Genomic DNA, 21046 nt, shown 5'->3' on the forward strand with positions numbered 1-21046 from the left:
TTTGGTGACAATAGTGAAATACATCAATATTCTTTTTTTTTTATTTCAGGCTAACACTACACTGTCTATCTGTCAGCTGTAAAAAGCCACCATCCACTGTCATGATTGACTCAACATTGAATGTGTCACTATATTCTCCTGTGTTGTTTATCTGTGAACTCATATTCCTCCTCAAGCCCCTCTTCCCTGTGGCTTTTCTCTGAGGAGACAGAATGTGTAGTCCACAGAACCACGCATCAGTGGCTGCGAGCCCAACACAGAAACAGTATACAGTGTGAAAATCTACTGGAGCATTTAACAAAAACACTCCCCTCACAAAGCAGACGAGTGAGAGCAAAATGTGGGACGGTGGAAGTAGAGGAGCATTTCTTTAGAAACACCTCCAGAGGTTTGAATGTGTCTCCATTGAAGTCGGTGCTTCATTTGAAGCTGGAACTGAATGCAGAGAGATTGCATGATGAGGATGAGACTAACAGAGAGGCTCTGTTAGAAGAACCAAACACCGACTGGTAGAATACAATAGAAAAAGTGTTTCGTTTGACTGTGGCAGGTCCACTGAGCCTCACGTTGCTCTACTTCTCTCATAGAACGAATAAATGGCCACAGACTGATGATCTAATGGATGGTCCAACTCTGTAGTCCAGCTCTTAATTCACTGTGTCAGCAGCACCGCAGCGCCACAGTGAGAGGCCTGCCAGTCACACGCCTGCCTGTCAGACATGTCACAATGTCAGACCAGGGATGATTCGGTCCTTTCACCTGGGCAGGCAGAGAGATGACGAGAGCAGCTATTCTGTTTACACGTCACACACACAAAAGGACAGGGGAATCATTGTCGATCAGCGTCATAAAAGATTTCAGAGCCCACCTGATTGCATTTCAACTGATTGATATATGGCTAAAAATCCTCTTCAACTCTAACCCTATGAGGTGGGTTGTCATCAGTGATCTGCACACCCAGTTTCTGGAGTAATCTACTATGTGATGATATTTAAGACATGTTCCGTTTACGCTGCTATGGAGTTCTAAGCTGTATTTTCCGCCTGTAATGGGCGAGGTGCGACGCAGGGGGGATGTGGAGCATGCAGAAGTGGGGCAGCGTGGCGCCTGATCCCTCCCTACACCCTCCTGCCAACCTTCCCCCTGCCAAGCTCACAGCGGTGCCCTGCCTGCGGGGAGCCCTGCATCACCGTATGTACACATATGGAACCCCATGCATCTGCCCTAATGAGCACGACAAACATCTCTTGTGTGCCTGTGTCTCTATTTAATGTGCTCCTTTTGACTGCAGTTGAGTGGGAGTACCAGTACAGACAGCGAGAGAAGAGACAGAATCCACACTGAGAGGATTTCCCCTAGCTAGCTGGAGCAAAGCCCTTCATTTCCATCACAGCATTTTCACTATTGAGTGGTGAATAATCCTTTTAACACAGTATACCCACATAGTGTGACTGATTGAATTCAAGACCTCCAGGATTTGTTTTTGGCTATCTGCATTATTATAATTTGGATGGGTAAAATAACTTTCAGAAAGTCCATTACTTACTAAAGAAAGGGAGCGTTAATGTTATGTAACAGTTTGAGTTAACTACAGTTTGTGTAGTTTGGCCTTTACAATTTAACAGTATCAAAAGTGAAATATGCAGAGAGTTTAGAGACCCAGCCTGACCTCGATACACAAGCTTTAGTACAACCGTATGAGTGACACCATACCAGCACTTCTGATAGGCCTGCCTTGGCACCAGTGGACACGCTTGTAAAACCATTCATGCTTGATAAAGTAGCAGGAGGCCTCATACCCAGCAGTAGAGTTGATAACCAATGTGTCCATTTGGACCGTGTTACCTAAACTGCATACAGGAACCGTGAAGAAGAGCCAGTGGACACCATGATGGGGAGAGTCTTTTGGAGTATTCAGATATCCTCCACTATCCTCCAGTCTCCCAGAGGCACTTGACGGTGATTGGCGAGTGAGTCATGGTCGGTGGCAGGCAGGCAGACAGGCAGGCACACTTCTATCCTCAGACCTGCTCCAGTGGAGACCATGCCTGCCTGTGTCTCTCACAGCTAAAGGTACAAAATCAACAATCCCAAACGGTGCCAAGTCCTTCCTGTGGTGAGATAATGGACTTGTGATGAGGGGTAAGGTAAGGTGAGGTGAGGGCTGCTCTCTATACAGTCTCCTGTTCATCAGTGGGTAGGAGCTGTTGCTGAGTGAGGGGTAATACAGTATGTTTGGCACTAGCTGCTGTATGAGAGACGTATACTTTCCGGTCTGTCATTCCCTGATTGATTGCATAGCTCAGTTCAATTTAATTTAAAATTCTACTTTTGAGGACACAACAACCTAAAATATATTCCAAAAATGTAAATATATCCAGTCATTATTTTTCTCCCAAACTCTCCACAATAAAGTGTCACATCAAGGGATAAAAATACCAACTGATGAGAATAAATGTGATGCACATGAATAAAAGAAAGGAGAGGAATGACGTCCCAATCGACACGATATTTCTCTAAAAATGGAATGCTTGAAATGAGCTTCAATTATTCATGTGCAATAAGCAGAGGAATAGAGTGTAAGAGAATGAGAGTGAAGGAATAGACAATGAGAGAGAGAGAGAGAGTTGGACAGAGGGGTAGAGATGAGGGAAGGCAGATCCAAAGAGAGAGAGAGAGAGAGGAGAGAGAGAGAGAGAGAGAGAGAGAGAGAGAACCAGTATATATCTGACATGTGCTGTGCGACTTTTGTTGCACCCAAGAGACAATAGACAGTATGATTACAGCTATTTAGTCCAAATTGAATCTGCTGTGTAATATGTTGTAAACATGTTTCATCATGTGTACTGAACAGTAATGAGTTTTACATCTCAGAGGGCTGGTAAAACATAACAGATGGTTAACATATCAGCAGCATTACTTGACTGAGACTAATATATCAGTTGAAGTACACATTATGTTTATATAGGTACCTCCCCAAAGCCTTAAACACGGGCACCCTCATAGATATCATCCTAACCAACTTCCCCTCTAAATACACCTCTGCTGTCTTCAACCAAGATCTCAGCGATCACTGCCTCATTGCCTGCATCCGTAATGGGTCAGCGGTCAAACGACCTCCTCTCATCACTGTAAAACGCTCCCTGAAACACTTCAGCGAGCAGGCCTTTTTAATCGACCTGGCCGGGGTATCCTGGAAGGATATTGACCTCATCCCGTCAGTAGAGGATGCCTGGATATTTTTTTTAAATGCCTTCCTAACCATCTTAAATAAACATGCCCCATTCAAGAAATTTAGAACCAGGAACAGATATAGCCCTTGGTTCTCCCCAGACCTGACTGCCCTTAACCAACACAAAAACATCCTATGGCGTTCTGCATTAGCATCGAACAGCCCCCGTGATATGCAGATGTGCAGGGAAGCTAGAAACCATTATACACAGGCAGTTAGAAAAGCCAAGGCTAGCTTTTCAAGCAGAAATTTGCTTCTTGCAACACTAACTCAAAAAAGTTCTGGGACACTGTAAAGTCCATGGAGAATAAGAACACCTCCTCCCAGCTGCCCACTGCACTGAAGATAGGAAACACTGTCACCACTGATAAATCCACCATCATTGAAAATTTCTATAAGCATTTTTCTACTGCTGGCCATGCTTTCCACCTGGCTACTCCTACCACTGTCAACAGCACTGCACCCCCAACAGCAACTCGCCCAAGCCTTCCCCATTTCTCCTTCTCCCAAATCCATTCAGCTGATGTTCTGAAAGAGCTGCAAAATCTGGACCCCTACAAATCAGCCGGGCTAGACAATCTGGACCCTTTCTTTCTAAAATTATCTGCCGAAATTGTTGCCACCCCTATTACTAGCCTGTTCAACCTCTCTTTTGTGTCGTCTGAGATTCCCAAAGATTGGAAAGCAGCTGCGGTCATCCCCCTCTTCAAAGGGGGACACACTCTTGACCCAAACTGCTACAGACCTATATCTATCCTACCATGCCTTTCTAAGGTCTTCGAAAGCCAAGTCAACAAACAGATTACCGACCATTTTGAATCTCACCATACCTTCTCTGCTATGCAATCTGGTTTCAGAGCTGGTCATGGGTGCACCTCAGCCACGCTCAAGGTCCTAAACGATATCTTAACCGCCATCGATAAGAAACATTACTGTGCAGCCGTATTCATTGATCTGGCCAAGGCTTTCGACTCTGTCAATCACCACATCCTCATCGGCAGACTCAACAGCCTTGGTTTCTCAAATGATTGCCTCGCCTGGTTCACCAACTACTTCTCTGATAGAGTTCAGTGTGTCAAATCGGAGGGTCTGTTGTCCGGAACCTCTGGCAGTCTATATGGGGGTGCCACAGGGTTCAATTCTTGGACCGACTCTCTTCTCTGTATACATCAATGAGGTCGCTCTTGCTGCTGGTGAGTCTCTGATCCACCTCTACGCAGACGACACCATTCTGTATACTTCCGGCCCTTCTTTGGACACTGTGTTAACAACCCTCCAGGCAAGCTTCAATGCCATACAACTCTCCTTCGTGGCCTCCAATTGCTCTTAAATACAAGTAAAACTAAATGCATGCTCTTCAACCGATCGCTACCTGCACCTACCCGCCTGTCCAACATCACTACTCTGGACGGCTCTGACTTAGAATACGTGGACAACTACAAATACTTAGGTGTCTGGTTAGACTGTAAACTCTCCTTCCAGACCCATATCAAACATCTCCAATCCAAAGTTAAATATAGAATTGGCTTCCTATTTCGCAACAAAGCATCCTTCACTCATGCTGCCAAACATACCCTTGTAAAACTGACCATCCTACCAATCCTCGACTTTGGCGATGTCATTTATAAAATAGCCTCCAATACCCTACTCAACAAATTGGATGCAGTCTATCACAGTGCAATCCGTTTTGTCACCAAAGCCCCATATACTACCCACCATTGCGACCTGTACGCTCTCGTTGGCTGGCCCTCGCTTCATACTCGTCGCCAAACCCACTGGCTCCATGTCATCTACAAGACCCTGCTAGGTAAAGTCCCCCCTTATCTCAGCTCGCTGGTCACCATAGCATCTCCCACCTGTAGCACACGCTCCAGCAGGTATATCTCTCTAGTCACCCCCAAAACCAATTATTTCTTTGGCCGCCTCTCTTTCCAGTTCTCTGCTGACAATGACTGGAACGAACTACAAAAATCTCTGAAACTGGAAACACTTATCTCCCTCACTAGCTTTAAGCACCAACTGTCAGAGCAGCTCACAGATTACTGCACCTGTACATAGCCCACCTATAATTTAGCCCAAACAACTACCTCTTTCCCAACTGTATTTAATTTATTTATTTATTTTGCTCCTTTGCACCCCATTATTTTTATTTCTACTTTGCACATTCTTCCATTGCAGAACTACCATTCCAGTGTTTTACTTGCTATATTGTATTTACCTTGCCACCATGGCCTTTTTTGCCTTTACCTCCCTTCTCACCTCATTTGCTCACATTGTATATAGACTTGTTTATACTGTATTATTGACTGTATGTTTGTTTTACTCCATGTGTAACTCTGTGTCGTTGTATCTGTCGAACTGCTTTGCTTTATCTTGGCCAGGTCGCAATTGTAAATGAGAACTTGTTCTCAACTTGCCTACCTGGTTAAATAAAGGTAAAATAAATAAAATAAATAAATACATCTTCTCACTCTAAGGACACAGGCTAAAAGTGGCACTCCAGTCTCCTTTTCACCTAATTTAACACCTAATTTACTTAACAAAAGGCACATCTCAAAAGATGGTCTAGGTAAATCAGGACATAGCACGGCTTCCCACCAATGTCCTCCCTACTCCTTGAAGTTTGCAGGTATATCTAAAAAAAACACTATTTTGATGAAAACATATTTTTGTACCCTTTAGCATGTGTACTTTACTTTACTGTATTGCTTTTCAACAGTAAAAGTTGTTTTTAAATGTCTGGAGTACTTCTTTAAATCAGCCTAAAGAATACATCCACCAAGCAAAAGAACATTCCCATTGAAAATAGCTGTATTTTAGAAAGTACATAGAGTGGGCTGTGTTGGAACACTAACTTTAGGCAGGGTGTGCTTTCTGCACAGTGGAGCCACAGAGAATGGAGCTGTAATGAAACATTACTCTCAGAATGCCCAACAGGCCTTGGCACAACAAATTGCCTCATCAACTCGGTCTCAGCAGGACTCATTTCTGTGTTAGTCACTCACAATCAACACACTGTTCAAAAAGCATCTGGGTTGGAGGTTGATACCACCATGCAAAGCACATCTATACACTCACAATTCAGGTACAAATGGGATGCATAACAACATTCATATCCCACACTTAAACACTTGATTACAAACAGAGATGAAATACAGGACCAACACATGATTCTCCTAGGCAGAGAGAGAAAGTGTAACGGATGTGAAACGGCTAGCTTAGTTAGCGTGGGCGCTAAATAGCGTTTCAATCAGTGACGTCACTTGCTCTGAGACCTTGAAGTAGTAGTTCCCCTTGCTCTGCAAGGGCCGCGGCTTTTGTGGAGCGATGGGTAACGATGCTTCGAGGGTGACTGTTGATGTGTGCAGAAGGTCCCTGGTTCGCGCCCGGGTATGGGCGAGGGACGGTCTAAATTTGTACTGTTACATTGATGCTGTTGACCCGGATTACTGGTTGCTGCGGAAAAAGGAGGAAGGTCAAAAGGGGGGTGAGTGTAACGGATGTGAAACGGCTAGCTTAGTTAGCGTGGGCGCTAAATAGCGTTTCAATCAGTGACGTCACTTGCTCTGAGACCTTGAAGTAGTAGTTCCCCTTGCTCTGCAAGGGCCGCGGCTTTTGTGGAGCGATGGGTAACGATGCTTCGAGGGTGACTGTTGATGTGTGCAGAAGGTCCCTGGTTCACGCCCAGGTATGGGCGAGGGACGGTCTAAATTTGTACTGTTACATTGATGCTGTTGACCCGGATTACTGGTTGCTGCGGAAAAAGGAGGAAGGTCAAAAGGGGGGTGAGTGTAACGGATGTGAAACGGCTAGCTTAGTTAGCGTGGGCGCTAAATAGCGTTTCAATCAGTGACGTCACTTGCTCTGAGACCTTGAAGTAGTAGTTCCCCTTGCTCTGCAAGGGCCGCGGCTTTTGTGGAGCGATGGGTAACGATGCTTCGAGGGTGACTGTTGATGTGTGCAGAAGGTCCCTAGTTCGCGCCCGGCTATGGGCGAGGGGACGGTCTAAATTTGTACTGTTACAAAAGCATGCCATGAGTCCCCGAGTAAAAATTTGCGGCGTATTCAGCAAGCCACCACCACAGAGAAGAACCCAGACCTGGGGCAGTGTCACAGAAGAACAAGGAACAATTTGTCCTGGGGACTGGATATCTGACTTGTCTATTAATAGGTAATGAGCTTTACCCCGTCGGAGCTGAGCTGTGGCCCGACTCCTTTGCCAGTCTCCACAAGGAAAACGGCTATTTTAAGCTTAGGGGTTAGGTTTAGGGTTGGGGTTACAATTAGGGTTAGGTTTAGGGTTAGAGTTAGGATTTAGGGTTAGATTTAGGGTTACGGATTAAGTTTGGGGTTAGGAAATGGGATTTTGAATGGGAATCAATTGTTTGGTCCCCACAAGGATAGCAAAATAGTATGTGTGTGTGTGTGCATCCACTACATATCGAGCTCTCTCTAAAGTGTGCCACAGTTATTGCCTTGTTTTGCTTCAACAATTCCTCTGTGAGAATTCAATACAATGCTGTTAAGACCAGACCGGGACAGGCATTCTCCACTTTCTGTGTAGTCATCACAGTCAGTTTCATCTAACTGCACATCCAGGTTAATATTATTACAACTCACTCTCAACAAAAGACAGGCTTAGACATGGCACTAATGTCCATGCAGTGAACGGCCCCATGTACTACAGCTTCATCTTCCCAGCTACAGTGACTGGGGTGAAAACCCCTCATTATGTTTTCATACCTAGTGGGCTGTACTGTAACTGTCTGTTGCTCTTTGCGTTAGGATAATACATTTCTTCCAGGTTGATGTGCGACCAGGATTAGGGGACGATGGTCCTTGCCTATTCCCAGGTGGCAGAGCGTATTGATGACCATCTGGTCTTACCCCAGCAGCTCCAGCATCATCTCACACTGACTATGCCAGGCTGCCTGCCCAGAGGGCCATTAGCATGCCGGGGAGCTGGGATAGAGTCCTTCACCACCTCAACTGCAACACTGCATCCCTGTTGTAGGATAAGCTACCTGTCAAAACATAGTTCTTCAAGATGATAGAGGAGTATTATTTAAAACGCTTACAATGTCCACTTTAAAATAGAATCAATGGCACAGCCCCGGCCGCTTTACTGCAACATGACAGCTCCTTTAGAACATGTAAGGTCCTGGAAAAACAACATTGAATAAGCATTTCCATGTAAACACACACACAGTCCATTTCTATAGCACCAGAAGGCAGTATGTTTTTATTTTTTTATTTAACTAGGCAAGTCAGTTAAGAACAAATTTTTATTTACAATGATGGCCTACCCCGGCCTAACCCGGATGATGCTGGACCAATTGTGAGCCGCACTACGGGACTCCCAATCACGGCCGGTTGTGTACAGGCTGGAATCGAACCAGGGTTTGTAGTGACACCTCTAGCAGTGAGATGCAGTGTGGTAGACCGCTGCGGCACAGTTGTCATCAGAGAACAACTCAAAGCATGTGCTGACTAGCTGGCAAGTGTCTTCAGTGACATCTTCTCCCTGACCCGGTCTGTAATACCAACTTGTTTCAAGCAGACCACCATAGTCCTTGTGCCCAAGTTAACCTGACTATCACCCCATAGCCCTCACATCTATAGCCATGAAATGCTTTGAAGGCTGGTCTTGGCTCACATCAACCCCATCATCCCAGACACACTGGACCCACTCCAATAAGCATACCGCTCCAACAGCCCCACAGATGATGCAATCTCTATTGCACTCCACACTGCCCTTTCCCACCTGGACAAAAGGAATACCTATGCAATAATGCTGTTCATTGACTACAGCTCATTATTCAACACTATACTCCCCTCCAAGCTCAAACTTGGGACCTTGAGACTGAACACCTCCCTCCGCAACTGGATCCTGGACAGGCCACCCCCAGGTGGTAAGGGTAGACAACAACACATCCGTCACACTGACCATCAACACGGGGGCCCCTCAGGGGTGTTTGCTTAATCTCCCTGTTCACCCACGACTGCATGGCAGCGCAAGACTGCAACACCATCATCAAGTTTGCTGACAACACGACGATGGTAGGACTGATCCCAGACGACGATGAGGCAGCCTATAGGGAAGAGGTCAGAGACCTGGCAGTGTGGTGCCAGGACAACAACCTCTCCCTCAACGTCAGCAAGACAAAGGAGCTGATCGTGGATTACAGGAAACAGAGGGCCGAGCACATCGTTGAGGCTGTAGTGGAGCGGGTTGAAAACGAAAAAGTTCCTCAATGTCCACATCACAAGAAATGAACATGACTGATACACACACACACACACAGTTGTGAAGAAGTGCGTCTTCACCCTTAGGAGGCTGAAAAGATTTGTTATAGGCCCTCAGATCCTCAAAAAGTTATACAGTTGCACAATTGAGAGCATCTCGACTGGCTGTGTCAACGCTTGGTACGGCAACTGCAAGGCGCTTTAGAGGGTAGTGAGTATGGCCCAGTACATCACTGGAGCCGAGCACCCTGCTATCAAGGACCTCTATACTAGGTGGTGTCAGAGGAAAGCCCAACAAATTTACTCCAGCCACCCAAGCCATAGACTGTTCTTGAAACAAGACTGCTAAACAAGACTGCTAAACAAGACTGCTAAATAGCTAGCAGCTACCCGCTGCTGCTACTCTCCATTATCTCTCCTGTTGCCTAGTCACTTTTACCATACCTACAGTATATGTACATCTTTACCTTAATTACCTCGTACCCCTGCTTCAACTTGGTACTGGTACTTCCTGTATATAGCCATGTTATTTTTACTCGTCATTGTTATTCGTAATTCACTGTGTATGTATTCCTCGTGTCATTATTTCTACTTTTTTTTCTTTAATTCTGCATTGTTGGAAAAGGACCCGTAAGCATTTCACTGTTAGTCTACACCTGCTGTTCACAAAGCATGTGACAAATACAATTTGATTTGATTGACTGATTTGATTTGAATGCCTGCAGCTCAAAAGGAAGCTGAATAAGGAGCATGAAAAATACATTTCTAATGTGATTACTGAGGCCATCATCGGGAAGCATTGGCAGCCCTCAGGCCAGGCAACGATTTACTGTCAAAGTACATCTGCCAGGAACAATCAGAGGCTGAAAAAGCTGTCTGCAATCTACGGAGGGTGAATATTTATGACATTGAAGTGTGTAGATGTCGTAATGTAGGACAGGGGTTCCTAAACTATTTGACTTTGTGACCCACCAATTGAGATGTCTTCTGAGTCGCAACCCACCATGAGGGTTGAGCGGTGAAAAAACAAACCCAGACCAAAGAAAAGTAAAAAATATATTAACAATACCCTCTTGTTAAAAACATTTAACTGAATGTAGATTTGAGTATGGGCTCTTGTGACAAATTTTAAGACATTTACTATATAATAATGATATTATTTGTAACAATGCAGGGTTTTTTTCTGTATCAAAAAGGGTCTTAGGTGGTGGGCATGACAGGGAGCTGAATTGTGTCTGGGCCCTGGGCAAGAACTTTTGAAGCCCTCAATTTAATGTAGTTTTAAATCCAATTTCCTGCAATTCTACACACTTTGAGATGGTGAATGCTATGTTCTTATGCTCAAACATTGTAACAAAATCAATCGGGGCCTAGTTGTCAAGCTCAGGAGTGAAAGTCGATTTAATTTCTTACCGGTACAGGACTCTCTTTTTTTACAGGTGTAATCATAGAATTGCATGTAAAATCCCTATGAATTGAATATGATCTCTGTGGGTCTAGAAGGCCTAGTAAAGATTTGTCTTATAACTGTTAACACGTTTTACTGTGTACTGTGGCATAAAAACAAACACTAAATCAATTATTAGGTCTGTGGTAGTCATGATGTCTTGTCAGCCAATTATTGTCATGCAAAAGACTGCCGGTCTCACAGTAATTGACGGTTAATTAACATAAACACATTTAGCATCTCTAGGCCTCCGTGCATACAAGCCGCTGATGTGCACCTTTGGAACATCTGCATTTATAAAAGTCAAAAATCTATTCAATATACACCATCACAATAAAAATAGTATGATATGAAGAACATGTATTTCAGAAGAACAGAATATGGGTTGGAGTACAGTATGTTATCTGGTTATGTGCCATGCCATAGGCTGTAGGCTTGTTCATTTAGCAAAGACATGCTTATAAGTCCCACAACATTATTTTATATTAAATGATTTTATATTAAAAAAATATATAATTGAACTTAACTGAATAAAAAATAAAGGATATTTTGGAATGGCTACAGATGAAGTTGGAAGATTACATACACTTAGGATGGAGTCATTCAAACATTTTTCAACCACCACAAATTTCTTGTTAACAAACTATAGTTTTGGCAAGTCGGTTAGGACATCTACTTTGTGAATGACACAAGTAATTTTTCCAACAATTGTTTACAGACAGATTATTTCCCTTATAATTCACTGTATCACAATTCCAGTGGGTCAGAAGTTAACATAGACTAAGGTGACTGTGCCTTTAAACAGCTTGGAAAATTCCAGAAAATGATGTCATGACTTTAGAAGCTTCTGATAGGCTAATTGACATAATTTGAGTCATTAGAGGTGTACCTGTGAATGTATTTCAAGGCATACCTTCAAACTCAGTGCCTCTTTGCTTGACATCATGGGAAGAAAAAAAGATTGTAGACCTCCACAAGTCTGGTTCATCCTTGGGAGTAATTTCCATATGCCTGAAGGTACCACGTTCATCTGTACAAACAATAGTACACAAGTATAAATACCATGGGACCACGCAGCCGTCATACCGCTCAGGAAGGAGACGCATTCTGTCTCCTAGAGATGAAAGTACTTTTATGCGAAAAGTGCAAATCAATCCCAGAACAACAGCAAAGGACCTTGTGAAGATGTTGGAGGAAACGGGTACAAAAGTATCTATATCCACAGTAAAACGAGTCCTATATCGACATAACCTGAAAGGCCGCTCAGCAAGGAAGAAGCCACTGCTCCAAAACAGTCATAAAAAAGCCAGACTGCTTTTTGCAACTGCACATGGGGACAAAGATCGCACTTTTTGGAGAAACTGTTTGGCCATAATGACCATCGTTATGTTTGGAGGGACTGGTGCACTTCACAGAATAGATGGCATCATAAGGCAGGGAAATGATGTGGATATATTGAAGCAACATCTCAAGACATCACTCAGGGAGTTAAAGCTTGGTCGCAAATGGGTATTCCAAATCGACAATGACTCCAAGCATACTTCCAAAGTTGTAGAAAAGTGTCTTAAGGACAACAAAGTCAAGGTATTGGAGTGGCCATCACAAAGCCCTGACCTCAATCCTAGAGAGAATTTGTGGGCAGAACTGAAAAAGCATGTGTGAGCAAGGAGGCCTACAAACCTAACTCAGTTACACCAGCTCTGTCAGGAGGAATGGGCCAAAATTCACCCAACTTATTGTGGGAAACTTGTGGAAGGCTACCTGAAACGTTTGACCCAAGTTAAACAATTTAAAGGCAATACTACCAAATACTAATTGAGTGTATGTAATGTTCTGACCCACTGGGAATGTGATGAAAGAAATAAAAGCTGAAATAATATTTCTCTCTACTATTATTCTGACATTTCACATTCTTAAAATAAAGTGGTGATCCTAACTGACCTAAGACCGGGAATTTTTACTAGGATTTAATGTCAGGAATTGTGAAAAACTGAGTTTAAATGTATTTGGCTAAGGTGTATGTTAACTTCTGAATTCAACTGTATGTTAAGCGTAAAAGTGACCATTTGAAACAGGTCTTATACACTATATTTAGAGTTTTTTGGCAACTTTAATTATGAATGATCCAAACCATAGAAGGGCTTAGAAATCAAAACATATATGGGCTGCATGATGTGACTAGGCTGTTGATTTGAGAAAGTATCAAAAAAATATTGCGCTCTGTTGCTTGCCTCAGGCTGCACAGCTGTTCTCTCATCAAGTGATCATATTTTCACTATTCTAAATGTAATCTTGTCTTTACTAACATGTAAAATTAGTTTCGATATAGAATGAACCATTATCAAATGGGCAAGAACAGGGGCAGGGGAAAAAAGACATGTCCTCCATATGCACTCCAATAGTGAATGGAGGCCGCTTTGCCGGCTGGTTCCTTTTTTAGGCTACTCAGTTTCTATCACTCAATGCATCCACCACTGGTTGAGGAGCATGCAGCCTCTCGCTGCTCGACAGGTGATATTTCCCCAACATTTTGTATGCCATGGGCTCTCCAACCCCGTTCCTGCAGCTACTGTAACGATCATCGTCCGTGTCTGGGGAGGAGTAGGGGAGATCGGACCAATATGCAGCGTGGTACGTGTCCATGTTAATTTATTTCTTCAGAACAATAAACAAAATAACAACGGAGAATGAAATGAAACAGTTCTGAAAGGTGACATACACTAAGCAGAAAACATTCACCCACAAAACACAGGTGGGAAAAGGCTACCTAAGTATGATTCTCAATCAGAGACAACAAACGACACCTGCCTCTGATTGAGAACCATACCAGGCCAAACACAAACACAACCTAGAAAATGAACAGACTGCCCACCCCAACTCACGCCCTGACCATACTAACACAAAGACAAAATAAAGGAACTAAGGTCAGAACGTGACAGCTGCCCAGTGATTTATTTGGGAAACCTTGTGAAATCTGTTCGGGAACATCGATAGTAACATGTTTTCACAACAAAATATACATATTTAATTAAACTGTTGGCAGCCCCTCTCTCTGTACGTTGGAGAAAGGAATGAAGAAGAGAGAGGAAGAGATGGAAACACATGGGGGTGAGATATTCTGTAGCTAAAGATGGGTCAGCCTATTAATTATGAATATATAAAAAATGCCCTATTACTAGACTATTCAAAATCAAATACAAATTCAATAAAATTGTAGGCTTAGCCGCCTTGCAAAATCAATGAACCTACACCATCGCTTAGGCCTATACCTTCTCTCCCAGTATCATGAATAGAAAGTTTGAAGTATAGCACAAGATAACCAGTCCATCCATAATAATAATACAGTCCACACTCAAAGGCGATTACTATAATTTGTTTACTTTTGGAGAATAGGCTAGACCAATTATGTAACATAGACATCTGAAATCAGTTTTTGTTATTTTTTTTACTGCTGTGCATAATATGCAGTAGGCTATGTATTGTATAAGGGCACAATTATTATTTTAATTAATTTTTTTCCGGACTCTGTGTATACATAAACCCTAATAGGTGATGAGTGTTTTGAATGAATCATCACCTTTCACGTCCATTTCCTTGTGTTAGGCTTTGAAACAACATCCACGATGACCATGTTTTCCACTCAGTTTCAACCTGTTGTTGAACTTTTTTCTTCAACTTGATTATCACAGGGAGGTGAATTTAAAAAGTACTATAGGCCTACTGTTTTGATAAGTGTTTGATGTGATTTTCAATTGCATTTGCATTGATGTCAGAGTGGTTAGAGCGACACTAGAGCCCTGAGTACCAGGCCATTAGCAACCTGAAGGTCATTACCGAGTTGGGTACTACCAACGCATGTCCAGAGTGCATAAGAGGAGTTTTCTGACACGTGGTCAGTGTGCTACTCGTCCTGGGGTCCAGAAACATTAAGGCAGCAGCGACCCGTCCTGGGGTCCAGAAACATTAATGCAGCAGCTACTCGTCCTGGGGTCCAGAAACATTAATGCAGCAGCTACTCGTCCTGGGGTCCAGAAACATTAAGGCAGCAGCGACCCGTCCTGGGGTCCAGAAACATTAAGGCAGCAGCTACTCGTCCTGGGGTCCAGAAACATTAAGGCAGCAGCGACCCGTCCTGGGGTCCAGAAACATTAATGCAGCAGCTACTCGTCCTGGGGTCCAGAAACATTAATGCAGCAGCTACTCGTCCTGGGGTCCAGAAACATTAAGGCAGCAGCGACCCGTCCTGGGGTCCAGAAACATTAATGCAGCAGCTACTCGTCCTGGGGTCCAGAAACATTAAGGCAGCAGCTACCCGTCCTGGGGTCCAGAAACATTAAGGCAGCAGCTACTCGTCCTGGGGTCCAGAAACATTAAGGCAGCAGCTACTTGTCCTGGGGTCCAGAAACATTAATGCAGCAGCTACTCGTCCTGGGGTCCAGAAACATTAATGCAGCAGCTACTCGTCCTGGGGTCCAGAAACATTAATGCAGCAGCTACTCGTCCTGGGGTCCAGAAACATTAAGGCAGCAGCTACCCGTCCTGGGGTCCAGAAACATTAAGGCAGCAGCTACTTGTCCTGGGGTCCAGAAACATTAAGGCAGCAGCTACTCGTCCTGGGGTCCAGAGACATTAAGGCAGCAGCTACTCGTCCTGGGGTCCAGAAACATTAAGGCAGCAGCTACTCGTCCTGGGGTCCAGAGACATTAAGGTAGCAGCGACCCGTCCTGGGGTCCAGAAACATTAATGCAGCAGCTACTCGTCCTGGGGTCCAGAAACATTAATGCAGCAGCTACTCGTCCTGGGGTCCAGAAACATTAAGGCAGCAGCGACCCGTCCTGGGGTCCAGAAACATTAAGGCAGCAGCTACTCGTCCTGGGGTCCAGAAACATTAAGGCAGCAGCGACCCGTCCTGGGGTCCAGAAACATTAATGCAGCAGCTACTCGTCCTGGGGTCCAGAAACATTAATGCAGCAGCTACTCGTCCTGGGGTCCAGAAACATTAAGGCAGCAGCGACCCGTCCTGGGGTCCAGAAACATTAATGCAGCAGCTACTCGTCCTGGGGTCCAGAAACATTAAGGCAGCAGCTACCCGTCCTGGGGTCCAGAAACATTAAGGCAGCAGCTACTCGTCCTGGGGTCCAGAAACATTAAGGCAGCAGCTACTTGTCCTGGGGTCCAGAAACATTAATGCAGCAGCTACTCGTCCTGGGGTCCAGAAACATTAATGCAGCAGCTACTCGTCCTGGGGTCCAGAAACATTAATGCAGCAGCTACTCGTCCTGGGGTCCAGAAACATTAAGGCAGCAGCTACCCGTCCTGGGGTCCAGAAACATTAAGGCAGCAGCTACTTGTCCTGGGGTCCAGAAACATTAAGGCAGCAGCTACTCGTCCTGGGGTCCAGAGACATTAAGGCAGCAGCTACTCGTCCTGGGGTCCAGAAACATTAAGGCAGCAGCTACTCGTCCTGGGGTCCAGAGACATTAAGGTAGCAGCTACTCGTCCTGGGGTCCAGAGTGGAGAGCTGCTGAGATGGTTGTCCTTCTGGAAGGTTCTCCCATCTCCACAGAGGAACTCTGGAGCTCTGTCTGAGTGATCATCGGGTTCTTGGTCACCTCCCTGACCAAGGCCTTTCTCCACCGGTTGTTCAGTTTGCCTGGGCAGCCAGCTCTAGGAAGATTATTGGTGGTTCCAAACTTCTTCCATTTAAGAATGATGGAGGCCACTATGTTTTTGGGGACCTTTAATGCTGCAGAAATGTTTTGGTACCCTTCCCCAGATCTGTGCCTCGACACAATCCTGTCTCGGGGGTCTATGGACAATTCTTTCGACCTCATGACTTGGTTTTTGCTCTGACATGCACTGTCAACCTTATTTGGACAGGTGTGTGCCTTTCCAAATAATTTCCAATCATTTGAAATTACCACAGGTGGACTCCAAGTCGTAGAAACATCTCAAGGATGATCAATGGAAACAGGATGCATCTGAGCTCAATTTCAAGTCACATAGCAAAGGGTCTGAATTCTTATGTAAATAAGGTATTTCTGTTTTTAATTTGAATACATTTGCAAAAATGTCTAAAAACCTGTTTTTGCTTTGTCATTTTGGGGTATTGTGTGTAGATTGCTGAGAATTATTATTTTTTAATCCATTTTAGAATAAGGCTGTAACGTAACAAAATGTGGAAAAAGTAAAGGGGTCTGAATACGTTCCGAAGGCACTGAATATATAAAGTATATATACAGTATATATATATACAGTATATATATATATATATATATATATATATATATTTATTTTTATTGCAATGCACAAAAATGTTAATCCCGCGAGCCTTCTGGACACCTGCCTCAACCCACAAGTTGGTCCCAACCCACAATTTGGGAACCACTGCTGTAGGAGATAACGTTGTCTACTTTTGCTTCAATCTTCATGGCGTGTGACCACATGCAACCACATTAAGCCTGCTTATGTTCTGACTGCTCTTCCAGGTGGCCCGGGGAAGTGGAAGCTCATTCTAGGAACCTTATTTCAGCACTGAACATGGCACAAGCTCATTATACTCATTATCCTCCTATAATCATACTCATTTTCAGACAGACATTAGAGAAAGAAGTTCAATCAGTGAAATTTTTTTTCCTGAACAATATCATCATCAATCTTCCATTGGCTCCATTTCTTTTCTCAAATAATTTGTTTTTCTCTACCCACTATTGCAAAGTCATTAGCAAAAAGGACAAAAATAACAGAATGGAATCGGGACTGGATCTGTCAACTCTTTGCTTTAGTTTTGCAATCATCAGCACATAGGGACTAGTTCGGAGATTAGTTTAAGATGATCAGGAGCAGGTTTTTGAGTGGGCCTGCCTGTGCCGAGCAAGCTGTAGAGCTGAGAGTGAAGATAACAACCTCTTTATGAGCGGCTCCAGAGAAAGCAGACGAGCCCACCCTTGGAGGAGCAGCCACTTCTGTGAGTCCTACTACATTATTACCAAAGATGCCACTCACCCTCTCCTCTCTCTTCTCCAATCGAAGCACAGGCATTGAGACTCAAGTGCCATAGGGATTATATAATTACCCCTGACACATAAAAGGACCTTTTCTTCCACAAACCCACACTGATGGAGAGCTTATTAAAACTTTTGAAGGTTGCAGAGTACAGACAGTCTGCCGGGCTGCCAGAGAAAGTGTGTGGTGGCCAGTGTGGGTCACATCAGCGGCTGTCTCTGACAGACACACACAGAGAGGGTTTAGAACATGTTTGACAAACCGCTGAGGTGTCAGAAACCACTGTGAGATTCTGTACCAATCTGCTTCAGAAACACTCAAATGAATTTGCTTCCAATGGATAACTACATTGGGTGCTTACCTATAGAAACTGTACCATCTTGTAAATGATCAAATTGTCCTATATCTTGCTATATGGGCTGTCAGAGCGCATACAGACACATACCTTTCTGTAGATGATTGTGTTGGGAGAGTCCTCCTCAGGATCTGTTGTCCCCACACACTGTTGTCCCTGGTCTCTGGATCCCTCCTCCATGACTGCTGTGTCCTAGGCTCAGGAGGCTGCACCGACACAGGGAGCAGAGGGGAGTTAGATGAAAGGACCATCATCAATGTCAAAGACTATTCATAATATACACTCATTTACCCAGGTTGGCCAAATATCCCATATTTGATTAACAGTTCCCCACAGAAATGTATTCACTTGGTTCAGGGTGAAAAACACGGTCAGTTTATTATTATCATTATGACATTCCCCAAAATGTTTGCTCTTCTCTCAGGTGACAACACCTGCCACAATACAGGCAGATAACAAAGCCCTGGCAGTAATGCAGCACAGTGAGGTGAATATAAACTAGCTGACTAAGCCAAGAAAAATGTCAGGCCTGTGAGTGAAAGTGGCAAAATGTCCTGGCGACAGTCATGTATAATCAGGCATCGTACAGCCTTCTGCTGATAAGGTATAGATACTCAGTGGTGTTCAGGACATTGGTGAGTCAGAGACTGTAAACAATAATTATAATAGGTACATAGTGTGTTGGGCATAGGTAATGTGCAATAAGCCTGTTATTGAATTCATTAGGCTACTATGGTTAAAACCTTGACCATTTGCACAGCTAAGACAACATTAGCCACATAGTGTGCTTTCATCAGACTTGCCAGTCCTGTGTACTCACGTACGGCTTAAAAAGCTACCGTAAGGGATTATACATGACCTCCATTCAATATCTATCCCACTACATCTCTCTCTGTTTCTCTCTCTCTCTCACTCCCTCGCTCTCTCCCTCTCTCCCTCTCTCCCTCTTTACAGGATAATTAATTCTGCTTAACTAAGGATTTTCATAATCTAAGTTCACAAGGCTACAATCATATTCCTCTCCAGTTGAGTAATAATGTGTATCAGATTGGAGTAAGCATTTGTAATCATGTGTCAGGCAGAGAAAGAGAGAGGATTACATCATTTGACACATTCATATTTTTGGAGTATGTAGAACAGAGAGGGACGATAAAGCTTCCAAGAATAGTTTTATAAAAAAAGCCTTATCATATTTATTTTAATAACTGTTTGTGTTCCACTACAAGAAAGTCTCGTAGGTTATTATGGTTGTCCTGAAAGGAGGAGCTGTGAAACTCTGCATTCTGAAACAGCAGTGAGAGAGCATCATGGCACATTCTGTACAAAATTGCATGAAATGAAAGTTTCATACATAGTATAAATCAGTAAAACAACATTTTTCCTTAAGTGAGTTTCAGTACAATTATTGTTTCTTGAAGTGTGGCCACCTGATGCATTGTAATCCATAACAAACATAGACTATAATGGTTAGAGGATCGGATTGAGATTGAATACATCCAATAAGCCACTAGCTGCTCAGCACTAGACATTCAAGGTTGCTTTGAGTCTTTCATAGTCATGATTTATTTCAACTGTTGAACACACGAAGAGCATTATCCTATAGAGCAGGAAGCAGTAATCATGCACATTATCCCCTTTTTATCCAATGTTGTTATTGCCACCATGATGATGGATTGAGGAGCTGTTTGCAGCCTGCATTGATTAGCAGAATGTCTAAGTAACCAGGAGTTCCTGAACTAAGTTAACATCCTCTCCCTTTATCAATTTCTCCAACCATTCAGACATTCCGTATGAAGTATATGACACCTACAAGACAATATATTCCTATGTGAATAGATGAAGACCTGCAATGGCTCCTTGCTATGAACTGCTGCAACCTATTATTCATGGGAACAACTTCATTTCCAAAGCACGCAAATCTAACGTCACAGAACATCAGTCCTGTAGATAGTGTCTGCGTTAGCGTTAACATGGATGGAACACAGGCATGGAACACAGGCACTGACATACATGCACTGACAGTCACCATCTAATTCCATAGCCTCAACAGGATACTCTGAGCTGTGAAAAGTTTATGTACAACAGGCACAAAACAGACATGCAGTGGATCATCCACAGCCAATCCTCTTCACTCACACCAGCCAGCCAATACAATGCTCCTGATATCTCCCAACTAATGAAGCATTCATTACCTTAGCAACAAAAGAATACCTTGTCCACTGCTCCCTGTTTTGCTGTCCTTAGGAACAAGCAGCAGGCAGGTTCATGGTATAATTGGCACGGGGGGAGAAATAATTTTAGAAAGAAAGGATGAAAGCAGTGGAGCGGCGAGAGAGAGAGCAGCTGGTTGGTCACTGCAGTATTCCTCTATTCCTCCTCTTCTCCAGTTTTCTGTCTGCCATGGGAGGGAATACGGAGTGGAGCTGAGCGGTTAGGGAGGTCCTCGACTCACATGTGCGCTCCCCTCTCCTCTCTGTCTGTCTGTCTGTGTGTTTTTCTGTCTGTCTGTGTGAGGGAGAGAGAGCGAGAGGCAGATTGAGTTGGGAAAGGGGGAGGTAAACGGGAATTAGAGAGAAGATAAAGAGAAAAAAAAGAGGGAGGAGCGAAAGACAGATAGCGCAGAGAAAGGGTGAGTGAGAGATGGGTTGGAAGAGAGGATATGAGATGGAGAGCTTTGGATGCTGGGTAGCAGAGCAGGAAAGCAGGGCAGAGAGAGCTGTACACAGAACCTGGACTCAGGGGTAGACGTAACATAGTAAAT

At 43.9% G+C, this 21046-nt stretch overlaps 1 protein-coding gene across 1 annotated transcript in view; it reads right to left on the reverse strand.

Moving 5' to 3' along the window:
• Positions 1–20838, reverse strand: part of LOC110497940 (regulator of G protein signaling 6) — a 63058-nt gene extending 42220 nt beyond the window's left edge. Inside the window, exons 1-2 of the mRNA XM_036954886.2 lie at positions 20478–20838; positions 18376–18491 (exon numbers count right to left, since the gene is read on the reverse strand). Of these exons, the coding sequence (XP_036810781.1) occupies positions 18376–18465 (90 nt within the window). The 5' untranslated portion in view covers positions 18466–18491; positions 20478–20838. The remainder of the gene's footprint in view (positions 1–18375; positions 18492–20477) is intronic.
• Positions 20839–21046: the final 208 nt, after the last annotated feature.

This window comes from Oncorhynchus mykiss, chromosome 19 (genome assembly GCF_057628025.1).
Source record: "Oncorhynchus mykiss isolate SJ-2025 chromosome 19, ASM5762802v1, whole genome shotgun sequence".
In the NCBI taxonomy this organism is placed as follows: domain Eukaryota; kingdom Metazoa; phylum Chordata; class Actinopteri; order Salmoniformes; family Salmonidae; genus Oncorhynchus; species Oncorhynchus mykiss.